Raw genomic sequence first — 13,778 nt, 5'->3', positions numbered from 1 at the left:
CCCTCCACCTGGCTGAGACCAGAACTCCACGTGACACACCCGGCTCATCGCCCCAGCCTGCACCCCCTTCCCATGTGCAAAGTAAAGAGACAAAACGGCACAGACCTTGTCGGTTTATGTATAAAGACGTGGGGCGCTGGACAGTAAAGGCGCAGGGAATGGGGGAGCCTACAGGCCGATGACGTCGTCCAGCTCTAGGTCCGCATTGGGGAGGCAGCTGGCCCTGGGGTGCTGCGCCCCTGAGCCGGGGTCCACGTCGGGTTTGGCGGCAGCGGCGCCCGGGCGTTCTGCGTCCATGACGCCCAGCACCGCGTCCAGCATGGAGGGGCCCAAATCCAGGTGGAAGGACAGCAGCGGGTCGGCAGGAGCAGGCGCGCGGAGGGCGGGTGGCAGGGGCTGCGGCACGGCGGGCGGCGGAGCGGAGCGCGGGGCCCCCGCAGGCGGTGCCCGGGGCTCAGGGGGCGGCCCGCCGCCGTGGCGGCTCAGGAACGACGTGTCCCCGAAGGCGTCGCCACCGCGTCCCACGTGCAGAGTGTGTCGGAAGTCGCCGAGGGGCGCGGAGATGGACAGGGCGCCGCGCTCTGGCCGCTTCTTGGGCTGCGCGGGGCCCAGCTGCTTCAGCACCGGCATCTTAGGGGCAGAAGGGGGCAGATTAGAGCGCCCTCTCCCGGGAGGACGCTCCCCAGGCAGGCGGAGTTCCCAGCCCTGGGCCGAGCCCGCCCTTCAAAGGATGCTCTCCCTAAGGACAGGATGATGGTGGTGGGATTCTTCTCACTTTGCAGGTGAGGAAACAGGCTCCCAGAGGCCCAAGGTCCCAGCTGCTTGACTGCAATCTCGGACTCAAGTTTAGGTCTGCCCTTGAACATCACACTAGGCTGATTCCACTAAGAGCCAGCATGCTTCACCCAGACTTCAGACTGCTTCCCAGAGGGGACAGAAACTTCAGCCTGTCCAGCCTGTCCCTTTAGAGGCACCGGACACAGTGCCCGGGGCCCATCATACTTTGAGAGGCCCTCACACGTTCGCATGCTTGAATTTAAAATGTCTGGGTTATGTTTGTCCTTATACCAAAGCAGCCACAAAATATAATTATATACAAAATTATCTCCATGAAAGCTTTGCCTAGGACACACACAGACCATAATGTAGGCTGGCCAGAAGATTCTAATTCAAGAGGTTTGGGGCAGGCCTGGGAAATCTGTACACGTGCACAGCATTTTATATATATATATTTTTTTTTTTTTTTTTTTTTTTGCTATTTCTTGGGCTGCTCCCGCGGCATATGGAGGTTCCCAGGCTAGGGGTCCAATCGGAGCTGTAGCCACCGGCCTACGCCAGAGCCACAGCAACGCAGGATCCGAGCTGTGTCTGCAACCTACACCACAGCTCACAGCAACGCCGGATCGTTAACCCACTGAGCAAGGGCAGGGACCGAACCCGCAACCTCATGGTTCGTAGTCGGATTCGTTAACCACTGCGCCACGACGGGAACTCCCATTTTATATTTTGATGAAACATTTTTTAAAATTTAAAAATTTTAAAAAGGAGTTCCCTGGTAGCCTAGCAGTTAAGGACCTAGCATTGCCACCGTCCTGGCACAGGTTTGATCCCTGGCCTGGGAACCTCCGCGTGCCACAGACATGGCCAACGAATTAAAAAATTTAAAACTATACAATTTGAATTATCTGATTTTGAAAGAAACAACATCAGGTATCACTTCTTGAAAAATAATGATGATAATAAGAAGAAGAACGCAACTTTCCCTATGTTAAAACATGGCAAGAATGGCATAAATTCCAAGCTGATGGTTCATAAACTGTAACCTAGGCACCCTTCAGTCACACGACTGCACCAGACTCTATGGTAAATAGATATGCCTGCCAACCTTTGCCCATATCCTGTAACCTGGCTGTTTCCACGGAAGTTCTGGGAGGGACTTTGATAACCTCATATTTTTTGTTTGAACAGTCACTGTTATTATAATGGAAAAAACACATTTCTATTAGAATTGAAGCCCCACTCTCTGAACTGGAGAAATTATGTGATCTCTCTGTTTTCTCTTTGGGAAATGGATAAAATAACACTACCTTCCTTGCAGGGCACAGAGAAACACTCAAAGAAAGCTCTGAAACAGTGCCAGCCAGTTGATAGTGCTACTTTTGGGGGGGGGGTGGCAGGGGTGGGAATGTGTCCCCAAAGAAAGCTGTGGAATAAAATTTAGATTTGATAAAAATGCCATGGGGCAGGCAAAGCAGCCAGTATTGTCTTTTGAGTAACTGGCACCCTGGGAAGCATCAGTGATAATGTGGAGAAAAATTAAAGCCACAAACTCTTGAAATAATTACCAATGCCGGATGTATTCTGGGGGCTGTCCCCTCCCCTACACACACACACACACACACACAAACACACACACACACTCTCTCTCTCTCTCTACATTTATTTCTCCAGGAAAATGAAACTAGTCTTGATTTACCACCTTTAGTGTTTCTCAAACGTCTCTGACCGCAACCTAGATGAATAAATCATATTTCATTGCAATCTGGCACCCAACCACCATGCCTTCCCCACCCCTGCCCTCACACCCTGCATGAAGGAAACAAGACACCTTAGGAATTTAGACCTACTCTAATCACATGCTAGACCCTTGAACAGTTTCAACATTATTTTATTCTTATTACTTTTTAAATGCTGTGACCTCTGCTCATTAGTCAATCTCAATCCATGATTTAAAAAAAAAAAAAATCTCATCTCCCTCAGCAGTGAATTATAGGTGAAACACGCAGAACTCAGAAAGCCACTGCCCAGATTTGGATCTGGCTGTGCCCACTGCTGTGTGGCTTTGGACAAATGCCTTAAACTTTCTGACCTCACTTCCTCATCTCGACACTGAAATGATGCCCATCTAATAATTCATCGTCTCTTGGCAACAACTGGCGAGATGTTGCCCAGGCAAAGTCTTAGCACAGTACCAGGCACACAGCAGATGCTCAATAAATGCTCAGTGGAGTCCCACCGTGGGTCATTCTCCCACATTCCAGAGAAGGAAATGGACCCTCAGAGAGGGTGTGTGACTTGCCCAAGGTCACAAAGCAAGCTCTGCAGACTCCAGAGCCCAGAGTTATCATTTCCATTGCCTGCTGCCATTGATCTGGCGCCTACCTGGACAGCTCTCGGATCCTGCCTCTCCTCCCTGCCCGCCTGCCCCCGTCCTTGTCCCACATCCTGCCCACGATGACATCACTGCCAACTTCCAGCGCTTAGCAGCACCTTAAGATGCTGGTTTCCTACATCGAACACACCAGGGCTGCCATTTCCTTTCTGTGGGACCCCGAACTTCCTCAACCTTAACCCTCAGTCCACTCCTCCAAAAAACACGAATTGGGATGCCTCTTTGCAGGGGTCCCATCGTGGCTCAGCAGTTAATGAACCCGACTAGGATCCATGAGGACACGGGTTCGACTCTTGGTCTTGCTCCGTGGGTTAAGGATCTGGCGCTGCTGTGAGCTGTGGTGTAGGTCGCAGATGCAGCTCGGACCCTGCGTGGCTGTGGTGCAGGCCAGCAGCTATAGCTCCGATTCGACCCCTAGCCTGGGAACCTCCATATGCCGCGGGTGCAGCCCTCAAAAGACAATAAAGGGGGGGGGGGTCTTTAGAATACACTCATGAGGCTGACATTTTTTTTAAGCACTTGTTCTGGGCTAGGCAGGGACCCCAGTGCTTCTTCACACAAATGAACACACTCATCTCCTCCTTGAAACGACCCAGTGACACAAGACCGTCATTACGATGTCTGTCTGATACACATAGGTGGCGCCTGAGGCACAGAGAGGTGAAGGAACTTGCCCTGGGTCACACAGCAGCAAATGTTGGCGGCCAAATTTGGAACCCAGGCGGACCAACTCCAGTCAAGGGATGCTATTATATTGCTCACAGCCCCCAGAGGACAAGGTGGGCAGGCCCCTGGGGAAAAAAAAATCATGTTTTGACATCAAGGCCAGGGATTTCCTACATCCTTGACTGTGTGTGTTTGCTTTGCATTTTTTTTTTCCATGCCAGATGAGAACAATAAGTTAGACACGGTTTGGAAATCAGTCCGCTCGGGCGACTCGGGGCCCGTCACTCCCCTCCTGCGAGCCTCTGTGACCTCTTAAATAGACGCTTCTAATCTCCCTTGCGTGTGCTCCATGCAATGAGGTCATGCTTGGAAAAAGTCCATAACGGGGCCAAGCTCCGTACAGAGGGGCTGTTGTTTGTGACAAACGTAAAGGAAGCAGAGAGCAGGCGCGAGGATGGGACCGGACCCGGCGATTGCGCGCGCACCGCCCCCCCCCAAGCTGCCCTCCTCCCGCCTCCATCCGCCCCCCGCCCCTTTCCTGCCCAGGCTCCAGCTGCAGAGGTAGGGGGCACAGCTGGCCCACCGCTGCCCCGCCTAGACAGAACCACCCCTCCAGATCCAGCCGGACTGGTTCTTAGCCCTTTGGAAGAGGCGACTGGGGCCCCGACGGGGCGGGGGGACCCGGGACTGGGAGACTCCCGGACCCCTGTGGGGCTCCAGTGCGTGCTTCCTGAGGCCACGTGGCTGCGGCCTGGATTTCAGCGGCCGCAGTCCCTTTGGCCCGTCTGTCCCGTTTCCCTCCGGACCTGACCAGGGACCCTGAGCCACCACTGCCCCTTACCTCGCAGTCCTTGCTGAAGCGGGCAGGCGTGCGCTCAGGCTCAGGCTCAAGCCGAGACCACCCCCCCACCCCGGCCACCTCTCCTTGGTTCGGAGCCTGCCTCCGCCTCCTGGTCCCAGGTCCGCGCCCTCCTTCTTCCTCGGGCGGGGATCTCACCTGGCAAAGGAAGTGCCATGCGGAACCGGGCGGGGGATCCAGGACCCAGGCGTCCGGGACCACAGTGCCACCTCCTCAGGCCTCCCCCCTCTGAGCTTGCTGGAGTCCCAGCTCCAGAAGTCAGGGGTCCTAGCCCCTCCCTCGCCGGACCTAGGAGTCCAGGTCCCCGTCCCTCCGCCCACAGACCCAGAGGTCTGAGACCCACCCCCGGCAGACCCTGGCATCGAGTCCCTTCTCTACCTGCACCAGGAACTGAAGTGTCAGCCCCTCTCGGGGGCCATGGTAGGAGCCCAAACCGGAGCAGAGTCACCGCTCCGTCCAGCTCCGTCAGTCCTGGGTAGGGAGGGTTAAGGTGCAGGCCCCTCCCAGCCGTCCTTTTCCCCCAAAAGTTTGCCTCTAGGATTTAAAGGGCCAGAAAGCAGCTGTGGAAGCACTGAGGCCCCTCCTGGCTGAGTGTGGGGGCCGGAAGAGGCTGGGACTGGGAGATCAGGCCGAGGGGGTGGGGGATGGACGGGCAGGGCGGGCCCCCCAGCCCAGCCCCTCCCCCTGCCAGCTTGGAATTTCCTGAAACTGGGGAAGTCTGGCTGTTTTGAAGAGTAATTTCTTCCAGATTGCAGCTGTTGGGGGAGTGTGGGGGCGGATAGAGAGCCAGCAGGAGACAGAGAGAGCCTGAGGTCGGGCAGTGAGACCAGCCAGAGGACGGAGGTGAACTAGGAGGGGCCGCCTCCCCACTGCTTTGCAGAGCTCCCAAGATGGAAGTCCTTGCCTGGAGCGCCTCATCCCTAGAAAGGTCATTCCATCACCGAGTGTGTCTGGCAGTGACAAGCAGAGTCAGACTAGAGTGTTAGGAAGATCTCTTGGGGGCCAGGGTGAGGGGGTCCTGACCTTGGAGAGCTGGGTCCCCAGAAGGAGGCTGGCTCGGCTGTGAGCTGCGGCTGGGACAGTGAGAGAGTTTAACTGATAACCAGGAAGTGTGTCTTAAACCCTGAACTGAATCCCCAAGGAGGAGTGGGAGTTCCCGGGGCTGAGGAGGTGAGGAAGTCTATCCAGAGCAGGCTGGGCTGCAGGGTGGAGCGGAGGGCACTAAGGCATGGCATGGGGCTTGGTGTGCCTGTAGAGTTCAGCCGGAAAGCCACGGGGAGCTTGGGGTTTGTTCTTTGGCGAGGGCAGGGTACTGAGCAGGAATAACAGAGTCAGGTCTGGGTGGTAAAGGGTTCCTTCCAGGATCCAGGCAGGAGCCAGACTGGACTAAGCCTGGGACTCACATACAAGGCAAAAGGGAAGGCGGGGCAGTAATCACCCTAAACTTGGTAACCAAGGTAATTTTTTGTTTTTACCACACCCACGGCAGGCGAAAGTTCATAGGCCAGTGGTCCAACCCACCCCGCAGCAGCAACCAACCAAACCGCTGCAGTGCCACCACCAGCTCCTGAACCTGCTACTCCACAGGGAACTCCCCAAGACAAATGTATAATAACAGAGTTGTATTCATTATTTTCTACTGATGGTAGAGTCACATAACATAAAATTAATCATTTTAAAGTGGCATTTAGTACAGCCACAACATTGTGTACCCACAGCCTCTATCTAATTCCAAACCACTTTCATTACCTCAAAAGGAAATCTTGTGCCCATTAAGCTGCCAGGTGGGGGCTAACTGGCTCCGAGATGCCGCCTGCATCCTCCTACTACTTTCCATGTGTCTCTCCTCTGGCAGCGGTGGGCTGAGCCCCTCTTCATGCTGCACATCTCCCCGGTTTGTAGGCCTGTGGCACTTCCTCCTGCCTCCAGCCAGAGAAGGTCCGCTGCTTTTAGGGCTCGTGGGATTAGATCAGGCCCCATCTGGATAATAGAGATGATATATCTGTACATACATTGATAATAGATATGGGTTAATGCCTTCCTTGATAACACATTAATAGCTTGGGATCAACAGTTGCACACTGCTGCAGATAAAGCAGATAAATGATAAGAACCTATGCAGAGAACAGGGAACTATAGTGAATATTGTGTAATAACTTATAAGGGAAAAGAATCTGAAAAAGAACACGTGTGTGTATGTATAATGAACAATAGAAATGCATATAAAGATATGGGCAGATATAAATAGAAACATATAACTTAGAATGTAAAGTTTACCTACAACGTAAGATTTCAAATCTATAATTTAAGTATATTAGAATATATTTACACTATATATATATATATATATTTTTGTCTTTTTGTCTTTTCTGGCCACTCCCACAGCACATGGAGGTTCCCAGGTGCTAGGAGTCTAATAGAAGCTGTAGCCACCGGCCTACACCACAGCCACAGCAACGCAGGATCCGAGCCGTGTCTGCAACCTACACCACAGCTCACGGCAATGCCAGATCGTTAACCCACGGAGTAAGGCCAGGGATCAAACCTGCAACCTCATGGTTCCTAGTCAGATTCGTTAATCACTGAGCCACGACTGGAACTCCAATTTACACTATATATTAAATGCAGAATGCAATAAAATATATTAACATATTATTACATATGAATAGTGTATACAGTATCCTAATATGTTATATATTGTATTATAAGTACAAGTGAAATGTATGTATCTAATTTATGTCAAGGAATTGGACTTTACAGTGCCAAGGGCTGACAAGCCTGAATTCTGCAGAGCATACTGGAAACTCTCCATCAGGCAGGAGCTGATGCTGGTGGTCTTTAAGAGAGAATTTCTTCTTCCTCATGGCAACCTCTGTTTTGCAGTTAAGGCCTTTCAGCGGATTAGGTGAGGCCCACCCCCATTCCCAGCGTCATCTCCTTTAGTTAGAGTCGGCTGGTTATAGATGTCAACCACACCTCCATAACACCTCCCTGGCAACACCTGGAGTCATGTTTGGTGGAAGAACCAGGTACTACACCCCGGCCAAGCGGACATGTAAAATGAACCATCACGCCAGGACGACCTCTCTGTCTTAAGATTCCTAAGTGTATTATTTACTTATTTTTTCCTTTTTTTTTTTTTTTTGGCCACCCTGTGGCATATGGGGCTCCTGGGCCAAGGATCAGATACGAGCCACAGTTGTGATCTACACTGCAGCTGTGGCAACGCTGGATCCTTTAACACACTGGGCCAGGGATCGAACCTGTGGCCTGGCACTGCAGAGATGTCACTGATCCTGCTGCACTGCAGTGGGAACTCCCCTAACTTTATTATGAAAAAAAAACCCCAAAATTATTTTTGGCCATGCCCATGGCAGGCAGAAGTTCCCAGGCCAGGGGTCGAAGCTGCATCACATCAGTGACCTGAGCTGCTGCCGTGACACCACCAGGTCCTTGACCTGCACCACCACAAGGAAACTCTTTAAGCCTAACTTTAATCTCACGTGCAAAGTCCCTTTGCTACATGATATATATTCATAGGTTTTAGGGACTCATGCCTGGGCATCCTTAGAGGTGCATTCTGTCTACCTGTGGAGCGGGGGCAGGGGGGACACCACCAAGCTGTAGAGCCTGAGAGGAGGAGCAGCAAGTGAGAGATGCTGCAGACTAAGCCCAGAGGAGAGCACCGCAGGGCCAGCTTCATGGGCGAGTGACCTCAGCAGTTGCTCAGGTACCTGTGCTCAGAAGGGCCCTGCGCTTGGTGTAACGATTTGCTCTATCTTGAAATGATTGATGATTTTGAAAAAGGAACCCCCCATTTTCACTTGTAATGCACCCCCAACATTATGGAGCTGGTTCTGGATCGAAGTGTGGAAAGAGCAGATGCCTGGGAAGGGTGACATTGAGAGATGAGAAGAGCGGAAGGAACTTGGACCAGGTCCTGGCAGCAGCCAGAGAAAGAGGAGGAGGAGGAGAAGAGAGATGGGGTGCAGAGGCCCTGGGAGGATGCTTGGTCCCCTCCCTGAAGTCTCAGAAGCAGGCCAAGTCTGATTTTTAAAAAAAAATCTACTGGATTGTAAAAAATTTTTGTATTATAGTTGACTTACAAAGTTGTCAGTTTCTGCTGTGCAGCAAAGTGACCCTGTCCTGTATATATGTATACACACATTCTTTTTCTTTTTTTTTTTTTTTTGGTCTTTTTGCTATTTCGTGGGCTGCTCTCGTGGCATATGGAGGTTCCCGGGCTAGGGGTCCAATCGGAGCTATAGCTGCCAGCCTATGCCAGAGCCACAGCAATGGAGGATCTGAGCCGTGTCTGCAACCTACACCACAGCGCACGGCAACGCCAGAGCGTTAACCCACTGAGCAAGGGCAGGGATCGAACCCGCAACCTCATGGTTCCTAGTCGGATTCGTTAACCACTGCACCATGATGGGAACTCCATGTACTAATTTTCATTCCCCAAATCCACCAGATTTAAAACAAGCCAAGCACCATGGAAGTCCTGAGAGAGAACTGCCTCCTGGCTGGGCAGAGCCAGATTGCAGTGGGAGGCGGCCAGGGAGAAAGTGAGGAGGTGAGAAAGTGCAGAGAACTCAGGAGTCAACTGGGAAGGGAAGGAAAGACAGGTTACCTGGAGGGAGAGATTGGGGCGGTGGTCAGAGAAGGAGTTTTGTTTCTTTGGTTGGTTTGGATACATTCACTGCTATTTGTTTCTTTTTTGAGGAAGTAGTTTTTAGTTACATCGGGGATACCTAAACCCATCCTGCTAGTGAAGACAGCAGGGAAAATTCTACCTAAAAAGGTTTTGATGACCTTGGCCAATTCAGTCCCCGGGAAGTTGGTCTGGGGTGCACACCTTCCAACCGGGCTGGGCTCTTCCAAATGCAGAGACCAGCGTTGCTGCACCTCAGAGCTATTGCCTTTTGAGGCTAGATCATGGTGGTGGGGGGCTGTCCTGTGCCCCAAGGCTCCACCCGCTCGATGCCAGGAGCATACCTCCCCCACCTGGGGTTTAGACAAGCAACAATATTTCCAGATGTCCCCTGTAGGGGGGATGTTGCCCCTGGTTAAGAGCTGATCTAGGCAGTACTCTAAGAAAACATATTTCAAACATACAAATGAATTTTTACTGGATGATTTTGGGCTACCACTTTTCCCCACTTAGTTTCTTTCAAGGATCATTCATTGTTACTATGCACAGATTTAGAAAGGAGGCTTGGGAGGTCCCATCGTGGCTCAGTTGAAGCAGATCTGACTAGTATCCATGAGGATGCAGGTTTGATCCCTGGCCTCGCTCAGTGGGTTAAGGATTCCACGTTGCCCTGAGCTGTGCTGTATTTTGCAGATGTGGCTCGGATCCTGTGTGGCTGTGGCTGTGGTGTAGGCTGGTAGCTGTAGCTCTGATTCGACCCCTAGCCTGGGAACTTCCATGTGCTGCGGGTATGGCCCTAAAAAGACAAAAAGCCAAAAGAAAAAAAAGAAAAAAAGAAAAAAAGAAAGAAAAGAAAAAAGGAGGCTTGTGGGAGTTCCCAAGGTGGCTCAGTGGGTTTAGGAACCTGACATAGTCTCCATGAGGATGCGGGTTCGATCCATGACCTTGCTCAGTGGGTTAAGGATTCAGTGTTGCCACAAGCTGCAGTGTAGGCTGCAGGTTGCAGATGCAGTTTGGATCTAGAATTCCTGTGGCTGTTGTGTAGGCCCACAGCTGTAGCTCCAATTCAACCCCTAGCCTGGGAACTTTCTTATGTTGTAGGTGAGACCATAAAAAGGAAAAACAAGAAAAGAAAAAAATAGTAATAGCATCTCATATTTATCCAGTGCTTAGAATCCTCTGGGACCTGCTCTAAGCTCATTCCATATGTAACCTCATTTAATACTTGTAATAAATCTATGGATGGGGGAGTTGGTATTATCAGTCCCATGTTGCAGATGGAGAAACTGAGGCACAGAGGGGGTGGGGTTTTTTTTGGGGGGGTCGATTTAAAATTTTTTGGTAACTTAGCTAATGCAGCTATAAAGTTGTGCAGGTGGGATGTGAACTCAAGCAGGCCGACCCTGACAGAGGAGAGATGGAAAATACCGGGGTATGTTCTATGGTGGAAAGGATCCCCCAGGGGCAGGGAAGACAAAGATTCATCCAACAGAATTTTCTGGAAAGATGGAAATGTCTAGTACAGTAATCACATGTGGCTGTGACTGTCCAGCAGCACCTGACATGTAACTAGTGGGTGGGGCTGAGAATCTAATTTTTTTTTTTTTTAAATTCTAGGGCTGCACCTGCGGTATATGGAAGTTCCCAGGCTAGGGGTCTAATTGAAGCTACAGCTACCGACCTACACCACAGCCACAGCAATGCCCGACCTGAGCCGCATCTGCAACCTACACAGCTCACAGCAATGCCGGATCCCTAACTCACTGAGCGAGACCAGGGATCAAACCCGCAACCTCATGATTCCTAGTCGGATTCATTTCCGCTGTACCACAACAGGAACTCCCCTTTTTTTTTTGGAGAAACTAAATTTTTTTTTAGAATTTTTTAAATTACTCAATGAATTTATTGCATTTATAGATGTACAATGATCACCACAATCCAATTTTATAGGATTTCCATCCCACACCTCCAGCGCATCCCCCCACCCCCCAAACTGTGGAGAAACTAAATTTTTAAATTGAACTTAATGTTAATCCATTCGATGTGGAAATAGTCACTGGGGGCTAGTGGTCCAGGTGTTGGGAAGTTGAGGTTTAGAGCAGTGGAGGAGGGTTTGGCCCAGGTGGCGGGGTGCTGCCTCCTGAAGGATCCGGAGAGCTGGTGGAGGGGTGACCGCAGCTTGAGCTGGCATACAAGAGGGTGGGGGCTGTGAGGCTCACCCCCCGGCCTGGATCTGGGGAAGGTAGAGGCGGGGGTGGAGGAGGTGAAGCCCTGGCTCAGCCATGCTGGGAAGGAAGGGGAAGCTGGTTCAGATCTGAGCCCCAGATGGACTGCAGGACAAGGGCTACTGAGCACTTGCCATGTGCAGACCTTGTTCAGGGCACTTCTCACATATTATCTCATTTAGCCCTTGTGTCAACCACTGAGGTAGGTGCTGTTATTCTGCCCCATGAGCAGATGAGTCCACAATGGCAGAGCCCAAGGCCACAGCAAGTCAGTGGTCCTAAGCGGGGTACCCTGTGCACTGAGCTGTGGGAATTTTCCGAGGAGCTCAGGGGTACAAGCAGAGGATGCTGATGGAGGTGGGGAGTGGCAGGGACCCAGGGTTCGGGCTTTGCCATCAGGAAGAATTTCCAACAACCAAGAGGATTTGTGGCTCAGGGGAAACAAATCTGACTAGTATCCACGAGGATGCAGGTTCAGTCCCTGACCTCACTCAGTGGGTAAAGGATCCAGTGTTGCTGTGAGCTGTGGTGTAGTTTGAAGATACGGCTTGGATCTGTCATTGCTGTGGCTGTGGTGTAGGCCAGTGGCTACAGCACCGATTTGACCCCCTAGCCTGGGACCCTCCATATGCTATGGGTGAGGCCCTAAAAAGACAAAAAAAAAAAAAAAAGACTTTGAAGTGGTCCTGTCTAGATTTAGAGGGAGGGGGAGAAAACCAGGGATGGTGGAGACAGACAGAGTGAGAACTAGGGAGGGAGAGAGAGAGAAAGAGAGAGAGACAGACAGAAAGGGGTGGCAGGAAGTGGGAGAGGGAGACAGGATCAGTGTGAACAGAGGGAGCCCTGGGGCTGCAGCCGCTCTCTGAGCTCCGACTCTGAGCTCCACCTCCTCCCACCCTCATCCTGAGTCTTAGCTCCTTCCTTCTTCCAGCTGAGCGGACTCCCAGAGCCCACAACCCCACAGCTGGAAAGGAGGTTCCTTTCGTTGCTTGGTTACATTCAAAGACTGTTGGATACATTTGCTGCTATTTTGTTTCCTTTTTGAGAAAAGCTAATTTTTAGTTACCCAAATGATACCTGAACCAGGATTTCCTCCCTGTAAAGAGAGCAGTCAGGTGCAACCTGCACCACAGCTGCGGCGACGCTGGATCCATAACCAGCTACCATAACAGGGGGAATTTTCTAAACTAATAAGGTTTTGATGCCCGCTTTCAATCCAATCCCCAGGACATTTGTTTTGGGGTGCACACTTTCCAACTGGGCTGGGCTCTTACAAACTATGCTCTTACACATACAGCAGCCCCACCAGGAAACGTTCCTGGGTCCATTTCAGGTTCTGTGAAGGAAAGGGGTATCTTGGCACAGTTGGCACAGGTGAGGAAATAGGAAAGGGCCAAGAGATTCTTGCTGCAAACTCCTGGCCAAAATACCTCGAGTTTGCACCCACTCCCACCCCAATCTTCTATATTGGGGTGGGAGTGGGGGATTTCTCGGGTTCTTCCTGCCTTTTACTATGGTAAAAGCCAGGGCACTGGGGTCAGACAGCCTTGGCTTTGAGCCCCAGTCCCATCAACTCTTGCCTGTGTGGCCTCTGGCAAATCACTTTCAACACTTCACTTAGTTTCTTCATCTGTGCAGATGTCTAAGGACCCTCAGAGCAACCTGAACAATAATTCATAAAAGCAGCTATGTTATGAAACACGAGCAGCTTATCAGGCACATGAGGATGATGACAGTGGTAATGATAATAATAGAAGCTCACACTTTTGAGTGAATCCTGAGTAACTGGCAGGCATTTGACTATTTAGTTACTCAGCAAAACCCTATGAAGCCGGTCCTGGCCTTATCCTCATTTCATAGATAGTAAAGTAGAGGCATGTGGATGACTTTCCCTAAGGCATATAGTTAACGGAAGGCCAATAATGATCAAATCCCAGGCTTCCTGGCTCCAGATCCTGCCCTTTTAGCTAAACTGCTTGCTTCCTATGATACACAGAGTATGATCATTGCTGATGATCAATCTGCCCCCCAACATTCCGATGAAGCAGACACCACTATTCCTGCTATTCTGCAGAAAATCAAAGTGAGAATCAGAAAGGCAAAATGACATTCCCAAGGATGAAGATCTGGCAAGAGGCGACCCCAGTCTCTTGTCTTACTGGCCATACCCCATAACTGGCATCCTGAAGCTGGTCTTGCGAG

The 13,778-nt window shown here is 51.1% G+C and overlaps 1 protein-coding gene across 2 annotated transcripts; it reads right to left on the bottom strand.

Annotated features, from left to right (window-relative positions):
* Window positions 1-97: 97 nt before the first annotated feature.
* Window positions 98-5,765, bottom strand: CDC42EP5 (CDC42 effector protein 5). Of its 2 annotated transcripts, XM_047790447.1 has the most exons (3): window positions 5,076-5,760; window positions 4,680-4,835; window positions 98-630 (listed from the first exon to the last, which is right to left on the bottom strand). In XM_047790447.1, the coding sequence occupies exon 3, from the start codon at window positions 628-630 to the stop codon at window positions 169-171; it is 462 nt and encodes a 153-aa protein (XP_047646403.1). In that variant the 5' UTR covers window positions 4,680-4,835; window positions 5,076-5,760; the 3' UTR covers window positions 98-168. The 2 variants fall into 2 exon arrangements, with proteins under 2 accessions (XP_047646403.1, XP_047646404.1); XM_047790448.1 differs by lacking the exon at window positions 4,680-4,835 and having other exon boundaries at window positions 5,076-5,765.
* Between the last annotated feature and the right edge of the window lie 8,013 nt (window positions 5,766-13,778).

Source organism: Phacochoerus africanus, chromosome 8, assembly GCF_016906955.1.
Source record: "Phacochoerus africanus isolate WHEZ1 chromosome 8, ROS_Pafr_v1, whole genome shotgun sequence".
Classification (NCBI taxonomy): domain Eukaryota; kingdom Metazoa; phylum Chordata; class Mammalia; order Artiodactyla; family Suidae; genus Phacochoerus; species Phacochoerus africanus.
This window is presented reverse-complemented; position numbering and strand designations above follow the sequence as displayed.